At 40.7% G+C, this 14,590-nt stretch overlaps 1 protein-coding gene across 1 annotated transcript in view; it reads left to right on the forward strand.

The window, feature by feature from the left end:
• The window catches only part of LOC142749605 (long-chain fatty acid transport protein 2-like), a 48,499-nt gene that overhangs the window by 24,641 nt on the left and 9,268 nt on the right, over positions 1-14,590 (forward strand). Inside the window, exons 3-8 of the mRNA XM_075857862.1 lie at positions 572-730; positions 3,865-3,989; positions 6,600-6,794; positions 8,308-8,398; positions 10,148-10,346; positions 10,983-11,080. Coding sequence (XP_075713977.1) covers positions 572-730; positions 3,865-3,989; positions 6,600-6,794; positions 8,308-8,398; positions 10,148-10,346; positions 10,983-11,080 — 867 coding nt within the window. The remainder of the gene's footprint in view (positions 1-571; positions 731-3,864; positions 3,990-6,599; positions 6,795-8,307; positions 8,399-10,147; positions 10,347-10,982; positions 11,081-14,590) is intronic.

Genomic DNA, 14,590 nt, shown 5'->3' on the forward strand with positions numbered 1-14,590 from the left:
TCATTTTATGTAAATGTACAGCCTTTATGCATTCTTATTTATTATGAATATTTCGTACTTTTGGGGAAAAAAAATGTCTTCATGTTTTATTAGGGTATATTAAGAAACTTATTCCAAAATCTGAAAAAAAAAAGAAAACTAAGAAAATAACATTGTCATGTTTAATCAGATTAACCCAGGAGATTTAAATCAGAATATCCCAGGAGATTCAATTTGAATTAAATTCTAAGCATAGAAGTGCTGATTTTACATCAGTACAAAAATTATCATTAAATTCTGTCATTTTGCAATGGGAATAATAAGAATATTAATACTACTAATAATATTAAATATTACTTATTGCTTAATAGACCAAAAGATTAGAAAAATGCACCCAAATTACTTCTAACTTCATCTTAATTCAGTTTTTACCACTATTTTACCATATGAAGTCTTTACTTTAATATTACTTTTTTTAATAAGCAAAAAGGTGGTAACAGATAATATTTAGAATTAACTGAAATATCAATATTACTTTATATGTCTGACACTTACGTTTAAACGGTATAAAAATGTACAACTTTTCTGATAGGACTTCCAAAGGCAGCTGTTATAACTCAAGGACGCCTTTTGATCAGTTCCTCGATAAGTACACTGGCTGGAGTTTCATGTAATGATGTTCTATACATTCCATTGCCTTTATACCACAGTGCTGGTCTTATGATTGGGGTTCGTGGATGCATTCAGCAAGGTAACCTGTTTATCTATCTACCCACCTCATATCTTTCTACCTAATTAATGACTGGCTAAGGTTTCGTTCACATCTGAGCTAGGGCTCCGTTCCGACGTTCTGTCAGAGCTTTCCGTCGGAACGCAGCCCTGACAGACATAAACGGAAACCATAGGTTTCCGTTTCCATCACCATTAATTTCAATGGTAACGGATCCGGTGCCAATGGTCTCCGTTTGTCTCCGTTGTGCAAGGGTCCCGTCGTTTTGAAGGAATCAATACCGTAGACGACTACCCAATTGATTCCATCAAAATGACCAGATGGTTTCCGTTTGTGTCTGTCAGGGCTCCGTTCCGATGGAAAGCTAAGACGGAACGTCAGTTCGGTGCCCTAGCGCAGATGTGAACGAAGCCTAATTACGTATTTCATTTTCCTTTAAGGGAAATAATTTTGTATCTACAACTATTTATTTCTCAGGTCTTATCTTTTGTAGCCATAAGGCCCTAGTAACAGTAAACTCATACTTGGACTTCCCTGAATATCAGTAGACAGTTCCCTAGATTATTTAAATATAAAGACTCAACAGGTTAAATCGCAAGTTAGGTGCCAATGACACGTGTCTGAGCACCTCTAATATAGGGTTATATAATGGCAAGCTTCATTGCATCATAAAGAACTAGGAGAAAAAGAAGCCGTAACACCACAAATGTTTAAAGGTATAAATTACAAATTTTATTAGGACATACAACATAAAATGACATTAATATAAAATTTAAAGGGATCTAAAAGAAACAGTGTGGTTGCTTCAAAACGATTAGTTCCAGGGTGTCTTTGCATAACAAATTCTTTAGCGGTCGCGTGAGCCTCACAACGACCAACAATTGCGTGTCTAAATCCTATGGTACGGGCGTATATGCAGCATATATGTGAAAACACAAATATAGTCTTAAGGGAGACACAGGGGTAAAATTAACACCATATGCTCCTAAGTACCGAAAATCAAGAGGCTGTATGACAAATTAAGCCAGAGGAAAAAAGGATAGATCACGGGAGGGAGGTCAGAGTCAGGCACACGCAACCGAACAGAGATTCAAGTATCTAGAGCGTTCAAAAAACAGAAAGAGTCTGTACATGCATAATAAATATGTCTGCAAGCTTACCCATGGTGATAGATAGTATGATAGATAGTATGATGGCCCCACACTGCAGCCCGATATGGTAGCGCCCCGACGCGCGTTTCACCAATCTAGCTTCCTCAAGGGGTAGTGTGTGGACATATACGTCCGTACCATAGGATTTAGACACGCAATTGTTGGTCGTTGTGAGGCTCACGCGACCGCTAAAGAATTTGTTATGTAAAGACACCCTGGAACTAATCGTTTTGAAGCAACCACACTATTTCTTTTAGATCCCTTTACATTTTATATTAATGTAATTTTATGTTGTACGTCCTAATAAAATTTGTAATTTATACCTTTAAACATTTGTGGTGTTACGGCTTCTTTTTCTCCTAGTTCTTTATGTTCCCTAGATTATGCAATATTTTATAGACTATTTTCCTAATGGTCATTGGAGAAAATAACTGATTTATTTTTAAGCAACTGCAATTACATGATCTATTGTGCTTCTAATCGATGAATTTTGCTTTTAGCCAAAGCTACGAGTAGGATATTTGAAATAAAGTAGACCTGTTAGTAAGGTCAGGATCATAATCTTAAGCAAGTGCAACATTTTTGGATAAAAGCCTGCCAAACAATTTATTTTGTAAACTACTAGATTCAATTTTTTACAAACATTCACACCTAAGGCTGACACACAACAGATTTATCAAGCATTCATGGTAGAATTAGTCACCATTCATAAAAATTAGTTTACCTTTTTAGATTAGAGATAACTTATTGGGTGGACTTTTTGCGTAAAGTGCAATAGTCAAGGTACAAAGTTCTGGTATTTTTTTGAGAGTGTAAGGCCCATTGCACATAATGAGATTACTTTTCCCCCATCATTCCCTCTTTAGCCTTTGCCTTGTGCCAAAATCCGAGCCTGCTTTTAATTGAAAAAAAACAGTGATCTTTTTTTTAATTTTTTTTTTTTTTAAAAGAACGTAACTCACAAATGTGCTGCGCAAGAAGCCTTAGTGGAATGAAAGTTGCCCAAATGAGCAGTTGTCAGCATTAGATCTAATGCAAAATTAGAATTATGGTGCAGAAATAGAAAAGTAAGTACACTTATAATACATCAGCAACCTTTACAGCTTATATACCATGGTGAGGCCCAAAGAAAAAAACAGCAACAACACAGATTTAATCGAGAGAAAATATGTGATCCTTGGTCAACCAATGTTTAAGGGTATGTTCACATGCACTGTTTTCAGACGTAATTCGGGTGTTTTACGCCTCGAATTACGCCTGAAAAAACGGCTCCATTACGCCTACAAACATCTGCCCATTGCTTGCAATGGGTTTTACGATGTTCTGTTCCCACGAGATGTCATTTTACGCGTCGCTGTCAAAATACGGCGCGTAAAATGATGGCTCGTCAAAAGAAGCGCAGGACACTTCTTGGGAGCCGTTTTTCATAGACCGCATTGAAAACGGCTCCAAAAACGGCCGTAAAAAACGCAGCGAAAACGCATCGAAAAATGTGAGTTGCTCAAAAAACGTCTGAAAATCAGCTGTTTTCCCTTGAAAACAGCTCAGTATTTTCAGACGTTTTTGAGTTTTCGTGTGAACATACCCTAAGGCTCCATGCACACGACCGTAGATTTCGTCCGTAATTACAGTCTGTAATTACGGACCCATTCATTTCTATGGCCGACTGATACCTACCCGTATATTTACGGGAAGGTGTCCGTGCTGTAGAAACCTTCCGTAAAAAATAGGACATGTCCTATTTTTTTATTTTACGGACTGTGCTCCAATGCTTTATGATGACTTTATAATATATAATGCTTTATAATCACAGATCATTATTACGGGCACGGTCGTGTGCATATGGCCTAACTGAGATAATGTTCTCCGGTGGACTTGTTTTTTCAGACCTTTTATGTTAATGTTCCATCATCCAGAGACCCCCACGAAGGCCCCAGACTACATAATATATGAAACTCATATATTTTGTATAATTGGAACTAATACATCTTTTTTTCCATCCAGGAGCCACCTGTGTTTTAAGAAACAAATTCTCAGCAAGCCAATTCTGGGATGACTGCAGGAAATATAATGTAACAGCCTTCCAGTATATCGGGGAGATACTCCGATACTTATGTAACACTCCAAAGGTATTGGACAATTTTATACATTTTCATTAATTATTTGTTTGAATAAACGTAAGAAATTGGTGTAAAAAATGATCCCTCACCATAGGGATTGATATGTAGAAATATGTACTCCACGGAAAGTCAGAAAAAAATCACTGGAAAAGGACTGCACTTTGTAATAAAATATAATTTTTACTGAAGTATAATATAAAATAGATATAACAAAACTACATGCAAAAAGAAAAAAAAAGGACACATTATAATGACATCCTCAATGATGAAAAAAACAGGGTTAAATAAGCATAAATATTGCAAGTGTAACCCTCATGTTGTATGAAGAAAAAAGCCACAATTATGCAACATGTATAAAACATTGATGGAATGTGATTTGAGAGCTGGTATTCCCAAGTATCGATCCTAATACATTTCCCACATGTATGAAAAAAGGACTTGTAGTAGCTATGGGGTTTGTTGTGTATACCCCCTTACCCGTTCCTGTTGTGGTCCCTCTCAATCGAGTTGGATAGAATAAGATGGAATCCTGTTCACATCCTCAAGTTTGGAAAGATTCTCTCGACGCGTTTCCTCCAGGCAACAGAGTCATCAGGGGAGACTGATAACCTGATAAGTGAGACTGATAACCTCAGTCGCTCAACATGAGCGCATGGTGGGGAGGAGATGCTGCTAAATAGTTTCATTGCTCTGCCATGAACTTTTGCCACGGCAAGCACTCTCAAACTGGGAGCCACAGCCAGTAATATGCCACACGCTTAAACAATATATAAAGGCTTAGTCACCCCTGATGACTCTGTTGCCTGGAGGAAACACGAACCTGTATGAGTCCAGACAGTAGCAGAGGCTTAGGTACTGGTAGAACTTGACATGACCGATGACAGCAGACGTGGCAGATGATACACACAACTCCTACAAAGGCTTAGGTACAGTAGACAATACAGCAACAAGATACAGGATGCGGGATACGAAAACACTGTGAGCAGGATACAACTAAGGGACCATTTGCAATACAAACATGGGTAGAAAAAAAACAATGCTCAAGCAAGGAATAAAAGGGCGGACCCTTCTTTATGATCTGGGGATTGGATAGGGAAATTTTAGTAAGTCCGCGCGCTGGCCCTATAAGGCCGGGATGAGCGCGCGCACACCCTAACAGACAGTCCAGGTCAGAACGGCCGCACAAGCTGGCGTCTCATAGGAGGGGGATGCTGGCAAGCGGCCAGGAGTCTGCGGCTCCGGGCCTCTGGAGGTGAACGGAGGCGGTCCATGACCGTAGCTGTAACAAATTCCTTCAGGGAGCACGTGTTCGTCTTCGTTCGACAGTTAACCTATTGAAACATTTTGTAATACATCTTTGATTTCACCATGCCTTTGCTTAATTTAAAGAAGGAAGGTGTATTAGCAGTTGTTATGATTCTTAAAGATAAAGCAAGGGGTGAGAAAAAAAGAAAAGTTGTGGTGCAGATTGGCCGTTAACTCTATAATAGACCATTTAAGTTCTTTATACAATACATATTAGGGCAAGAATAGCAAAATATTGCAGGAGACATCGGTGGAGACACGCGTGGTTGCAGTCATGCTAGGGCAGGTTGAATACCCTCCCAAAACCTGGAACACCAAAAGAGCTGCATCCTTAATGAATAGAGAAGCAAACTTGATTCAGTGAGGCTTTTTTAAGCAAATACACATACAGATGCTTGATTTTGGGATTAAAAAATGTATATGGAGTGTTGGACTGGGGTACACTGAACCCACATACTAAATTATTCTGAGGTCCCACTCATCAGCTATACAGAACAAGTATATGTCCATTATTTAATGCATTGTAAATTGAATGCTTCCCAACAGTCAAAGGGATGGGGCTTGCAAATGTTCCCCAAAATAGGTATTTCTGGAAAGTATTGTGGGCGTTCCTGAGCAGATCAAGGCTGGGCTTAAAAATTTCTCATTTAATGGGGATTTTAATGTTGGGAAGTATGGAAAGCAATGCCATTTTCGTTGCAATCATAGGTCATATAACCAGAAAGGATTAATGCGGTTTTCCCATTGTGGCCATTTATTGCATATCCACAGGACCTTTCCTGACCCCTGTCCTACCTTGTCCCACTCACACTGCCAAGTTACAGTTCCCATTGCTGAGTTATGGAAACAGTGCAGCACAGCGAGCTATGCGGTTTCCAAAGATCAGGACCCGTGATACGCTGTTTCTGTAACTCCTATTTACTTCTATGGGAGTTACGGAAACAGTGTAGCTGAGCGAGCTCGGCTACTCTGTACGCATGACTACCTGATTAGACAATGTCGGGAGAGCAGTGGAAGCGGAACAAGGTAGGGTGGGAGTCAGGCGGTCCCGTTCTAGAGATAGGCGCAGTTTCCAGGGGGAGAACCACATCTATTGGACATTTATGGAATATCCTGTGAATATGCCATGATTGTCAAATATGGGAAAACCCCTCTAATAGTGTATTTGTGAAATAAGCCAAACAAGTTATTTGCCCTGCTGTGGACCAGTACAACCCTGGTGATATGGCAGCTTTTTCAAAAAAAGAGTGTTATGAGAGAACTCTTTTATATAAAAATTCATGCAGTGTGCACAATTTTTCTTGTTCCTTCTAGAAAAACAATGATAAGGAACACCATGTGCGTATTGCTGTAGGAAATGGACTAAGGCCAGATGTTTGGAAAGAATTCACTAATCGTTTTGGTGATATACAAATTTGTGAATTTTATGCTGCAACAGAAGGAAATTCATTTTTTTTTAACTACACCGGAAAAGAAGGAGCAATAGGCAGATGCAACACTTTGTTAAAGGTACGTTTTGTAGAAATGTGGTTAAAATAAGAATTAAATGTTACGGGTTTTAGGTTAATCTTACATTCAAAGGAAAAAGTAAAATAAGCTAGGACTTGGTAACATTATATAGTGTCTAAGAATAAAAGGTGTTGTCACATCCATATAAAAATATAAATTTTTATTGGCAGCTCATTAAAAAAGAAAAAAGCGAACAGAGTGCAGGTAACTTTTGTTCACTTTTTTTTCTTTTTTATTGAGTTGCCAATAAAAAGTTATATTTTTATATGGAAGTGCTGGAAAATGTCTATTCTTATGGATTATCCTTGAAAGCCTACATGTCCTCCTCCGTGCACTCATAATTTGAAGGACTAAAAGCACCAATGAGACAAGTGTGGTGAGCCTGCTTATTGAATTTCTTCTATTTTTACCTATACATTATATAGCGTAGCCAGATCTCCTGATCTCTGTGCTGCATGGTCTGTGAGATAAATCTTTAGTCAGGAGGACTGATGTTATACGGGGAGCTCCAGTGTACTCTGAATTTCCTACAATAACAGCAGTCTGGCTCTGTGCTCACTGTGCCATGCAAACATGAAAGTTATATAAGACAAATCATTACCACGTATGTGACATTAACCAATTAATCAGTTAAATAAGCTTACATTTCAGTGTGACCCCTGTCCCTGACTTTCTTTGAAAAGATGATCCATCTGTGGTGCATACGCGGCTGCTAACACCAGCTAGGGGAAACTGCACAAAGGAGAGACCGTGGCTACTGAACACCAGCTTGGGGGTGTTGCACACAGGAGAGCGACTACTGAACACCAGCTTGGGGTGTGCCCATAGGAGAGACTGCAGCTACTGAAAACCAGATTTGGGGGTGGACGGAGAGAGAGCTGCCAACTTTTGCTTTTACAGAGTGGTTACTGAACTCCATACTTGCAGCGCTGATCACCTGGAAAGAGCAGCGCCTCACTATGCACTTGGCGACACTGAACACCAGGAGACAGAAGTGCTGCACTGTGTGCTGACCAAGTGTTCAGAAGCAACAAACAAAATGAAGCACTGCTCTCCCTCCTGGTGGTCAGCGCCGCCAAGCACATAATAAAGCTCCGCTTTCTCTCCCTGTGTACAGTGCTGCCAGGCACGCAACGGCGCTGGAAACCGGGAAAGGGAAGTGTGCCAGAAAACCATGGCCCAAATGCTGGCTGTGGCACCAGTGCTACAAGTTGCTGACCCCTGGTCTAGACACAGATACAGTGATATGAAAATTGATTTGCTTGATTATTGGACAGCCTGAGTAAATACATAACAATTTTAAATTCTTACTAAATTTATTACAAATAAGACCAAAGTCAAATTAATTTTTATTAGATCACTGTGGCAAATGTACAATAATATGCAAAAACTGGAAAGGGGCTCATACCTTTTCATATAATATCACATATATATTTCGATTTAATTGAAACTTGTTATGTAAAATATGAAGAGTATATATTTTTTGTAGATTCTGAAAATTGTTGTATTTTAGTGTATGAGACCTTTTGAGCTGATCAAATACGATGTGGAAAAGGATGAAGAAATACGTGACGCTGCAGGACATTGCATTCGCGTTATAAGGGGTAAAAATATTTCTTATACTCTGAACTAAAATAAAAAAGTTCATATATAATACTTTTATCAGTTGGATTTTCCCCAGTATTCCAGGTACAACTATGTTCAGCATCATTCATTATTAGAGCCTTCAAAGTTAGTACATAATATTTCACAGATGCCTTCTGGAGCCACAGGAACTACAGTATATGCTGTATAATTGCTAGATTTTACCAATAAGTAAAAAACAAGTTGTTGTAGTGAGTATCAACTACAGGAGTTCAGCCTATTTTTGTATCTGTAATAATTGTGCAATGAGCGAGTGCAAAGGTTGTCTGAAAACAATTGTGCCGGAAACTGTATACCCAGGGTAAGAATCCCAGCTGGTGTGCCGGAGATTGCAGCTCAGTCCTATTCACTTGAATATGACCAGAATGGCAAAACTAGACACAGCCGCTACAATAGTGTATGGGAGTCAGACCCCCACCTATCTGAGATTGATGACCTATTCTAAGTATAGGGCATCCATATAAAAGTCCTGGAGAACTCCTTTAATATGACAGATGGTCAATTACTTACCTCTTCATTATGTGATTTTAAAAAGTTTGTATAAGAAATTGGATTAAGAAAAAATATTAATTTTTTTCAGAAACGGCGCTACTCTAGTTAATGGTCATTTTAAAGAGCAAGAAGGAAAATAGAGACATGGCACTCACCAATTCAATGATTCTTTACTTTATTTTCCATAAAAACCACATGGGCTGCAGGAGCAAAACATAGTACTCCAAACATTGGCACAACAGCCGTTTCACATCACATGACGCTTCATCCTGGTGGCTCACATGATGTGTATCACGTGTATTTATAGCGATCACATGATCGCACCAAAGTATCACATATGATGGTGAAAATAACAACCAACACAATTACAGAATGACAACATGACAAAGCGTAAGCACAAATATAGACCAAACAAAGAAGCATAGCAATAAATATTATTAACCATTGCTTATGTTAATATAGTGTTCCAATCATTTAACCCCATAGTTAATGGCCTGGGTCTGGTAGTGCAGCTCAGCCCCATTCATTTGCATCTTGCAAATCTACAGTCAATAGAAGAAGTGCAAAGGGAGGACTGCAGGATTAGTCTAGGGACACATTCACACGGCAGTATTTTAGTCCGAATTTTGCATCTGTATTTGTAAGCCAAGCTCAGGAGTAAAACATAAACTGAGAAAAGGTATAATAAAAAATATTCTACCTTGTTTCGGACCCACTCCTGGTTTTGGCTTACAAATACTGATGCAAAATACTGACAAAAATACTGCCATGTGAGTCAAAGTGGTATAAGGCTCTGGGCACATGGCCATAATATAGCTCTGTGCCGGAGCCGTACATGTAGTGCCATGGATAAAATCAAGAATGCCTTTCTTAAGCCTTGCTTTGAGAAAGGCTTTTTTAGATCTTGTAGGATCCAATGCCATCCTTGGCTCTAAATATACAGGTCCTGCACAGAGCAGCATAAGGGCCATATGCACAGAGCCTTAATACAGGGTTTGTTGGTAGTCTGTAACCATGAACACACACACACACAGGTCTGTATAGCAGCTGTAGACACAAAACGGTAAGATATTTTTAATCAAAGTTGTTTAATTTTTATTTTATTTTAAATCTATTGGAGTAATAAAACACATGGTTGTAAACGTGTACATAGACTGATATACAATTGCAATTTGACGTGTTTACACCTCGCTCTGCTTATTACCACTTGTTCACAGGAGAGACCGGGTTGCTTATATCTAAAATTACAGTTACCAATCCTTTCACGGGATATGCTGGTGATGAGTCACAGACCGAGAAAAAGAGACTTCGACATGTGTTTAAAAAGGGTGATGCATATTTTAATACAGGAGATTTGTTAGTGATGGACAAAGAAGGCTTTATGTTCTTCCAGGATCGTGTCGGAGACACTTTTCGGTAAGTTGTCTACAATTTCTTGCGGTGGTAAATGCTCCATTTGTAATCAGAATAGTTTTGGCAACTGGTACAGATCATGTTTTACAGTCTACAGACAAACATTTGTCTGGAGCGGAGCCCATACCAACAGCAGCAGTTGTCAGCTGTAACATTACATTAAGGTGAACACCCTTCTGCAACGGCTGGATTTAGAGCTAGCTCCATTCTCGGTAATTCAACCCCTTAGATGCCAAAGTCAATAGCGACTGCAGCGCCTAAATGATTTTACAGAAGGAGGTGGGTCCCTCTGTAAGCCCATCGAGATGCCTATGGGTTGCAATGGCAACAAGTGGCAAACAATAGTCTGACATTGACTAGAGCATATTACAGCATCATGCCCAAATGGTGACGCTGAAGCTCGTTCTAGCCTTAAAAGGGCCGCACATGCAAAATTCCTATATTGGCCCTTTTAGGCTCAACCACACCTATACCGTCATCAAGGCACCTATGTCTTCTCAAGATCAAGCGAGAGATGTCAATCCATTGTATAGACTTTGTGAAACATTGATCAACTCTCAAAGGAAAAAATTTATTTGGTGTAATGCTAATATAAAGGTTATACATTTCAACTGTACAAAGGATTTAATTATCTTGCAGGTGGAAAGGTGAGAATGTGGCAACTACAGAAGTAGCAGACATTGTAGGGATGACCGACTTCATTGAGGAAGCCAATGTGTATGGAGTTCCAGTGCCTTGTAAGTAAAGAATTGTTATTTTATTTACTCATATGGTTTTATTACAATTACCTATAGACATGGAAGAAACGGACACAAAATATTTAACTGAACTAATTTCCCTGGGACACTAGGAGAAGTGCTCCATATCCTAATATACTGCCTGTTCAGATTACTGTTGGACTATGGTACTAAGGATTTCAGCAAATGTTGACTGCTCAAATTCATCCATGTACACATCCCTTATCCAGGGACGTAGCTAGGTTCTCCTGCACCCGGAGCGAACATTCAGATTAGTGCCACCCCCAACTTCTTTCCCGACATCTCCTTCCCCCTCGCCATGTTTGCTTTCTCTAACAATCAATGAGGCGTAATTTTTTTAATGTAACTCGAGCATAAAAGCATTTCTACATTTTACAAGCAATATAGTTATAGAAGGTAGTTAACATAAGAATAAATTAAAAGAAAATACATGAGAGGCCACACACAGCCCCCTGTGGATAGCGCCACACACAGCCCCCTGTAGATAGCTCCAGACACATCCCCCTGGAGACAGCATCACACACAGCCCCCCTCTTGTATATAATGCCATACAGCCGCCCTTGTAGATATCTCCACACTGCCCCCCTTGTATAGTGCCACAGAGTCCCCCCCCCCCTTGTACATAGTGCCACACAGTCCCCCCTTGTACATAGTGCCACACAGCCCCTGCAAATAGCGCCACACAGGCCCTCTTGTAAATAGCGCCACACTGCCCCTTCACAGCCCCCCTTGTATAGTGCCACACAGCCCCCCTTGTTTATAGCGCAACAGCCCCCCTTGTAAACAGCACCACACAGCCCCCCTTGTAGATAGCGCCACGCACAGCCTGCTGCCCCCCTTGTAGATCGCGCCACACTCTCCCCCCTTGTAAATCGTGCCACACTCCCCCCCCCCTTGTACTTAGCGCCACACTGTAAACAAAGCGGAGAGCGGTAGCCTACCACTCTTCGATCTGCCTTACGTGACTCACCGGAGGAACCGAGGAGGTCATGCGGCGCAAGCAATAGGTGGAGTTCCTTCTGACTGGGGTCAGTGACAGCCCGGGAGTGTACAAGTCCAGTCACCCGACCTCAGTCATCTGACCTCATGTCACGGACATATGGTCAGGTGACTGGACTGGCCGTCACAGACCCCAGTCAGAACGGCACCGCATGAACTCCTGGCTCTTCCCAACGCTGATCGCTGCTGCAGGTGTCCGACATACCTATCAGCAGCGAACAGCTGCTCCTTGGCACCCCTCCCTCTTCCCACTTAGTTGCGCACGGGGCACATGCCCTGCCTGCCCCTCCCCTGCCTTCTCCATTGATGACACAATATATACTGTATATAGAAACATATTTGCAGAAGGAGAAACCAGTTCTAAAACTTAAAAAAATTCATAGGTTATTTCACCAGCTTTACAGGACCAGTCCTTTAACCCCTTCACGACCACCCCACGTAGATTAATGGGCTGCAAAGCTGGTCCTTGTGCCTGCAGCCCGTTAATCCACGTGTGCTCCTAACAGAGCACACAGACGCTCCCCGCAGCCCGGCATCTCCCAGTACAGGCTGCTACTAGCAGCCTTAGTACTGGGGGAAAACATCGGGTCGGATCAGAACCGATTAACCCCTTAATTGCGGAAGTCAATAGTGACCGCCGCATTTAAGTTGTTATAGCAACATCGACACCCCGCTACGCGATTGCGGGGGCCGATTGTTGAGGGGGGGGGGGGCGATTGCTATGGCAACCGGAAGCCTAACAAAGGCTTCGGGTCTGCCTTCTATTGAAGGCGATTACGTCCTAATATGCCTCCTGTCAGTGTGAAACTGACAGGTATAATACCCTGCAATGCAAAAGTATTGCAGGGTATTATAACAACGATCCAAAAATTGGATCTTCAAGTCCCTAGTAGGACTAAAAAAAAAAAAAAAAGTTACAAAAAATTTATACAAGTAAAACGTCAAAATAATAAAATTGAAAAATCGCCTTTTTTCCCTTATAAAGTCCTCTATTAGAAAAAAGATGAAAACAATAAACTATGCATAATTGGTATCGCCGCGTCCGTAATGGCCTGAACTATAAACATATAATGTAATTTATCCCGCACGGTGACCGCCATAAAAAAAGTAATAAAAAAACCTATACCGGAATCCCTATTTTTAGTCACTTCAGCTCCCAAATAATTGCATAAATAGGGATCAAAAAGTCGCATGTACCCAAAAATTGTACCGATAAAAACTACAGTTTGATCCGCAAAAAACAAGCCCTCACACAGCTTTCCTGATAGAAAAATAAAAAAGTTGTGGCTCTTAGAATATGGCGACACAAAAATGAAATAATTTTTTTAAAACCGTGATTAGATCGTGCAAACACCATAAAACATAAAAAACTTATATACATATAAAATTAGGGAACCAGGAAGGGGAGAGCCCAAACATATCTGCTGGAAGCGACGGTGCCCGTATTATACCAGGAAAACACTTCTCAGCAAAATTCCTCAAACTGCAAAGGTGCGGAGTGTGGACCAAAAGGGGGATAAGAAAGGACAGTTTATCATTGCGACACCGGCCTGTACAGAAAGGATTGTGTCACAGCGTAACACACATCTATGGCTTATTTTATTGTTTTTGTTTACCCCATTATTATACCACCTGACTATGCCCCTTATATACTCCGCCCGGCTTACATGTACCCGCACATTATAAACGGAAACACCAGTAAGACTCAATACAAAACTACTACAAGCAAAATCCACGCTCCAAAAGCCAAATGGCGCCACCTCCCTTCTGAACCCTACAGTGTGCCCAAACAGCAGTTTACTTCCACATATATGGCATCGCCATACCCGGGAGAACCCTTTTAACAATTTTTGTGGTGTGTGTCTCCAGTGGCACCACCTGGGCGCCACATATTGGCATATCTATAGAAAAAAATCCCATTTTCACTCTGCAACATCGAGTGCACACCAATTTCTGCCAATCACCTGTGGGGTTAATATGCTCACTACACCCCTAGGTGAATACCTTGAGGGGTGTAGTTTCCAAAATGGGGTCACTTCTGGGGGGGATCCACTGTTTTGGTCACACAGGGACTTTGCCAATGCGACATAGCGCCCAGAAACCAATCCAGCAAAATCTGTACTCCAAAAGCCAAATGGCGCTCCTTCCCTTCTGAGCCCTACCCTGTGCCCAAACCGCCGTTTATGACCACATGTGTGGTATTGCCGCACACAGGAGAAGTTGCTTTACAATTGTTGTGGTGCTTTTTTTCATTTATTTGTTGAGAAAATGAAACATTTTCAGCTGAAACTACGTCTTATTGAAGAAAAAGGATTTTTTTTTTTTTTTCACTGCCCAATTCTAATAAAATCTATGAAACACCTGTGGGGTCAAAATGCTCACTACACCCCTAGATAAATTCCTCGAGGGGTGTAGTTTTGTGAATGGAATCACTTTTGTGGAGTTTCCACTGTACTGGCACCTTAAGAGCTTTGCAAAAGTGACATGGTG

The sequence above is a fragment of the Rhinoderma darwinii genome, chromosome 3 (genome assembly GCF_050947455.1).
Source record: "Rhinoderma darwinii isolate aRhiDar2 chromosome 3, aRhiDar2.hap1, whole genome shotgun sequence".
Lineage (NCBI taxonomy): Eukaryota > Metazoa > Chordata > Amphibia > Anura > Rhinodermatidae > Rhinoderma > Rhinoderma darwinii.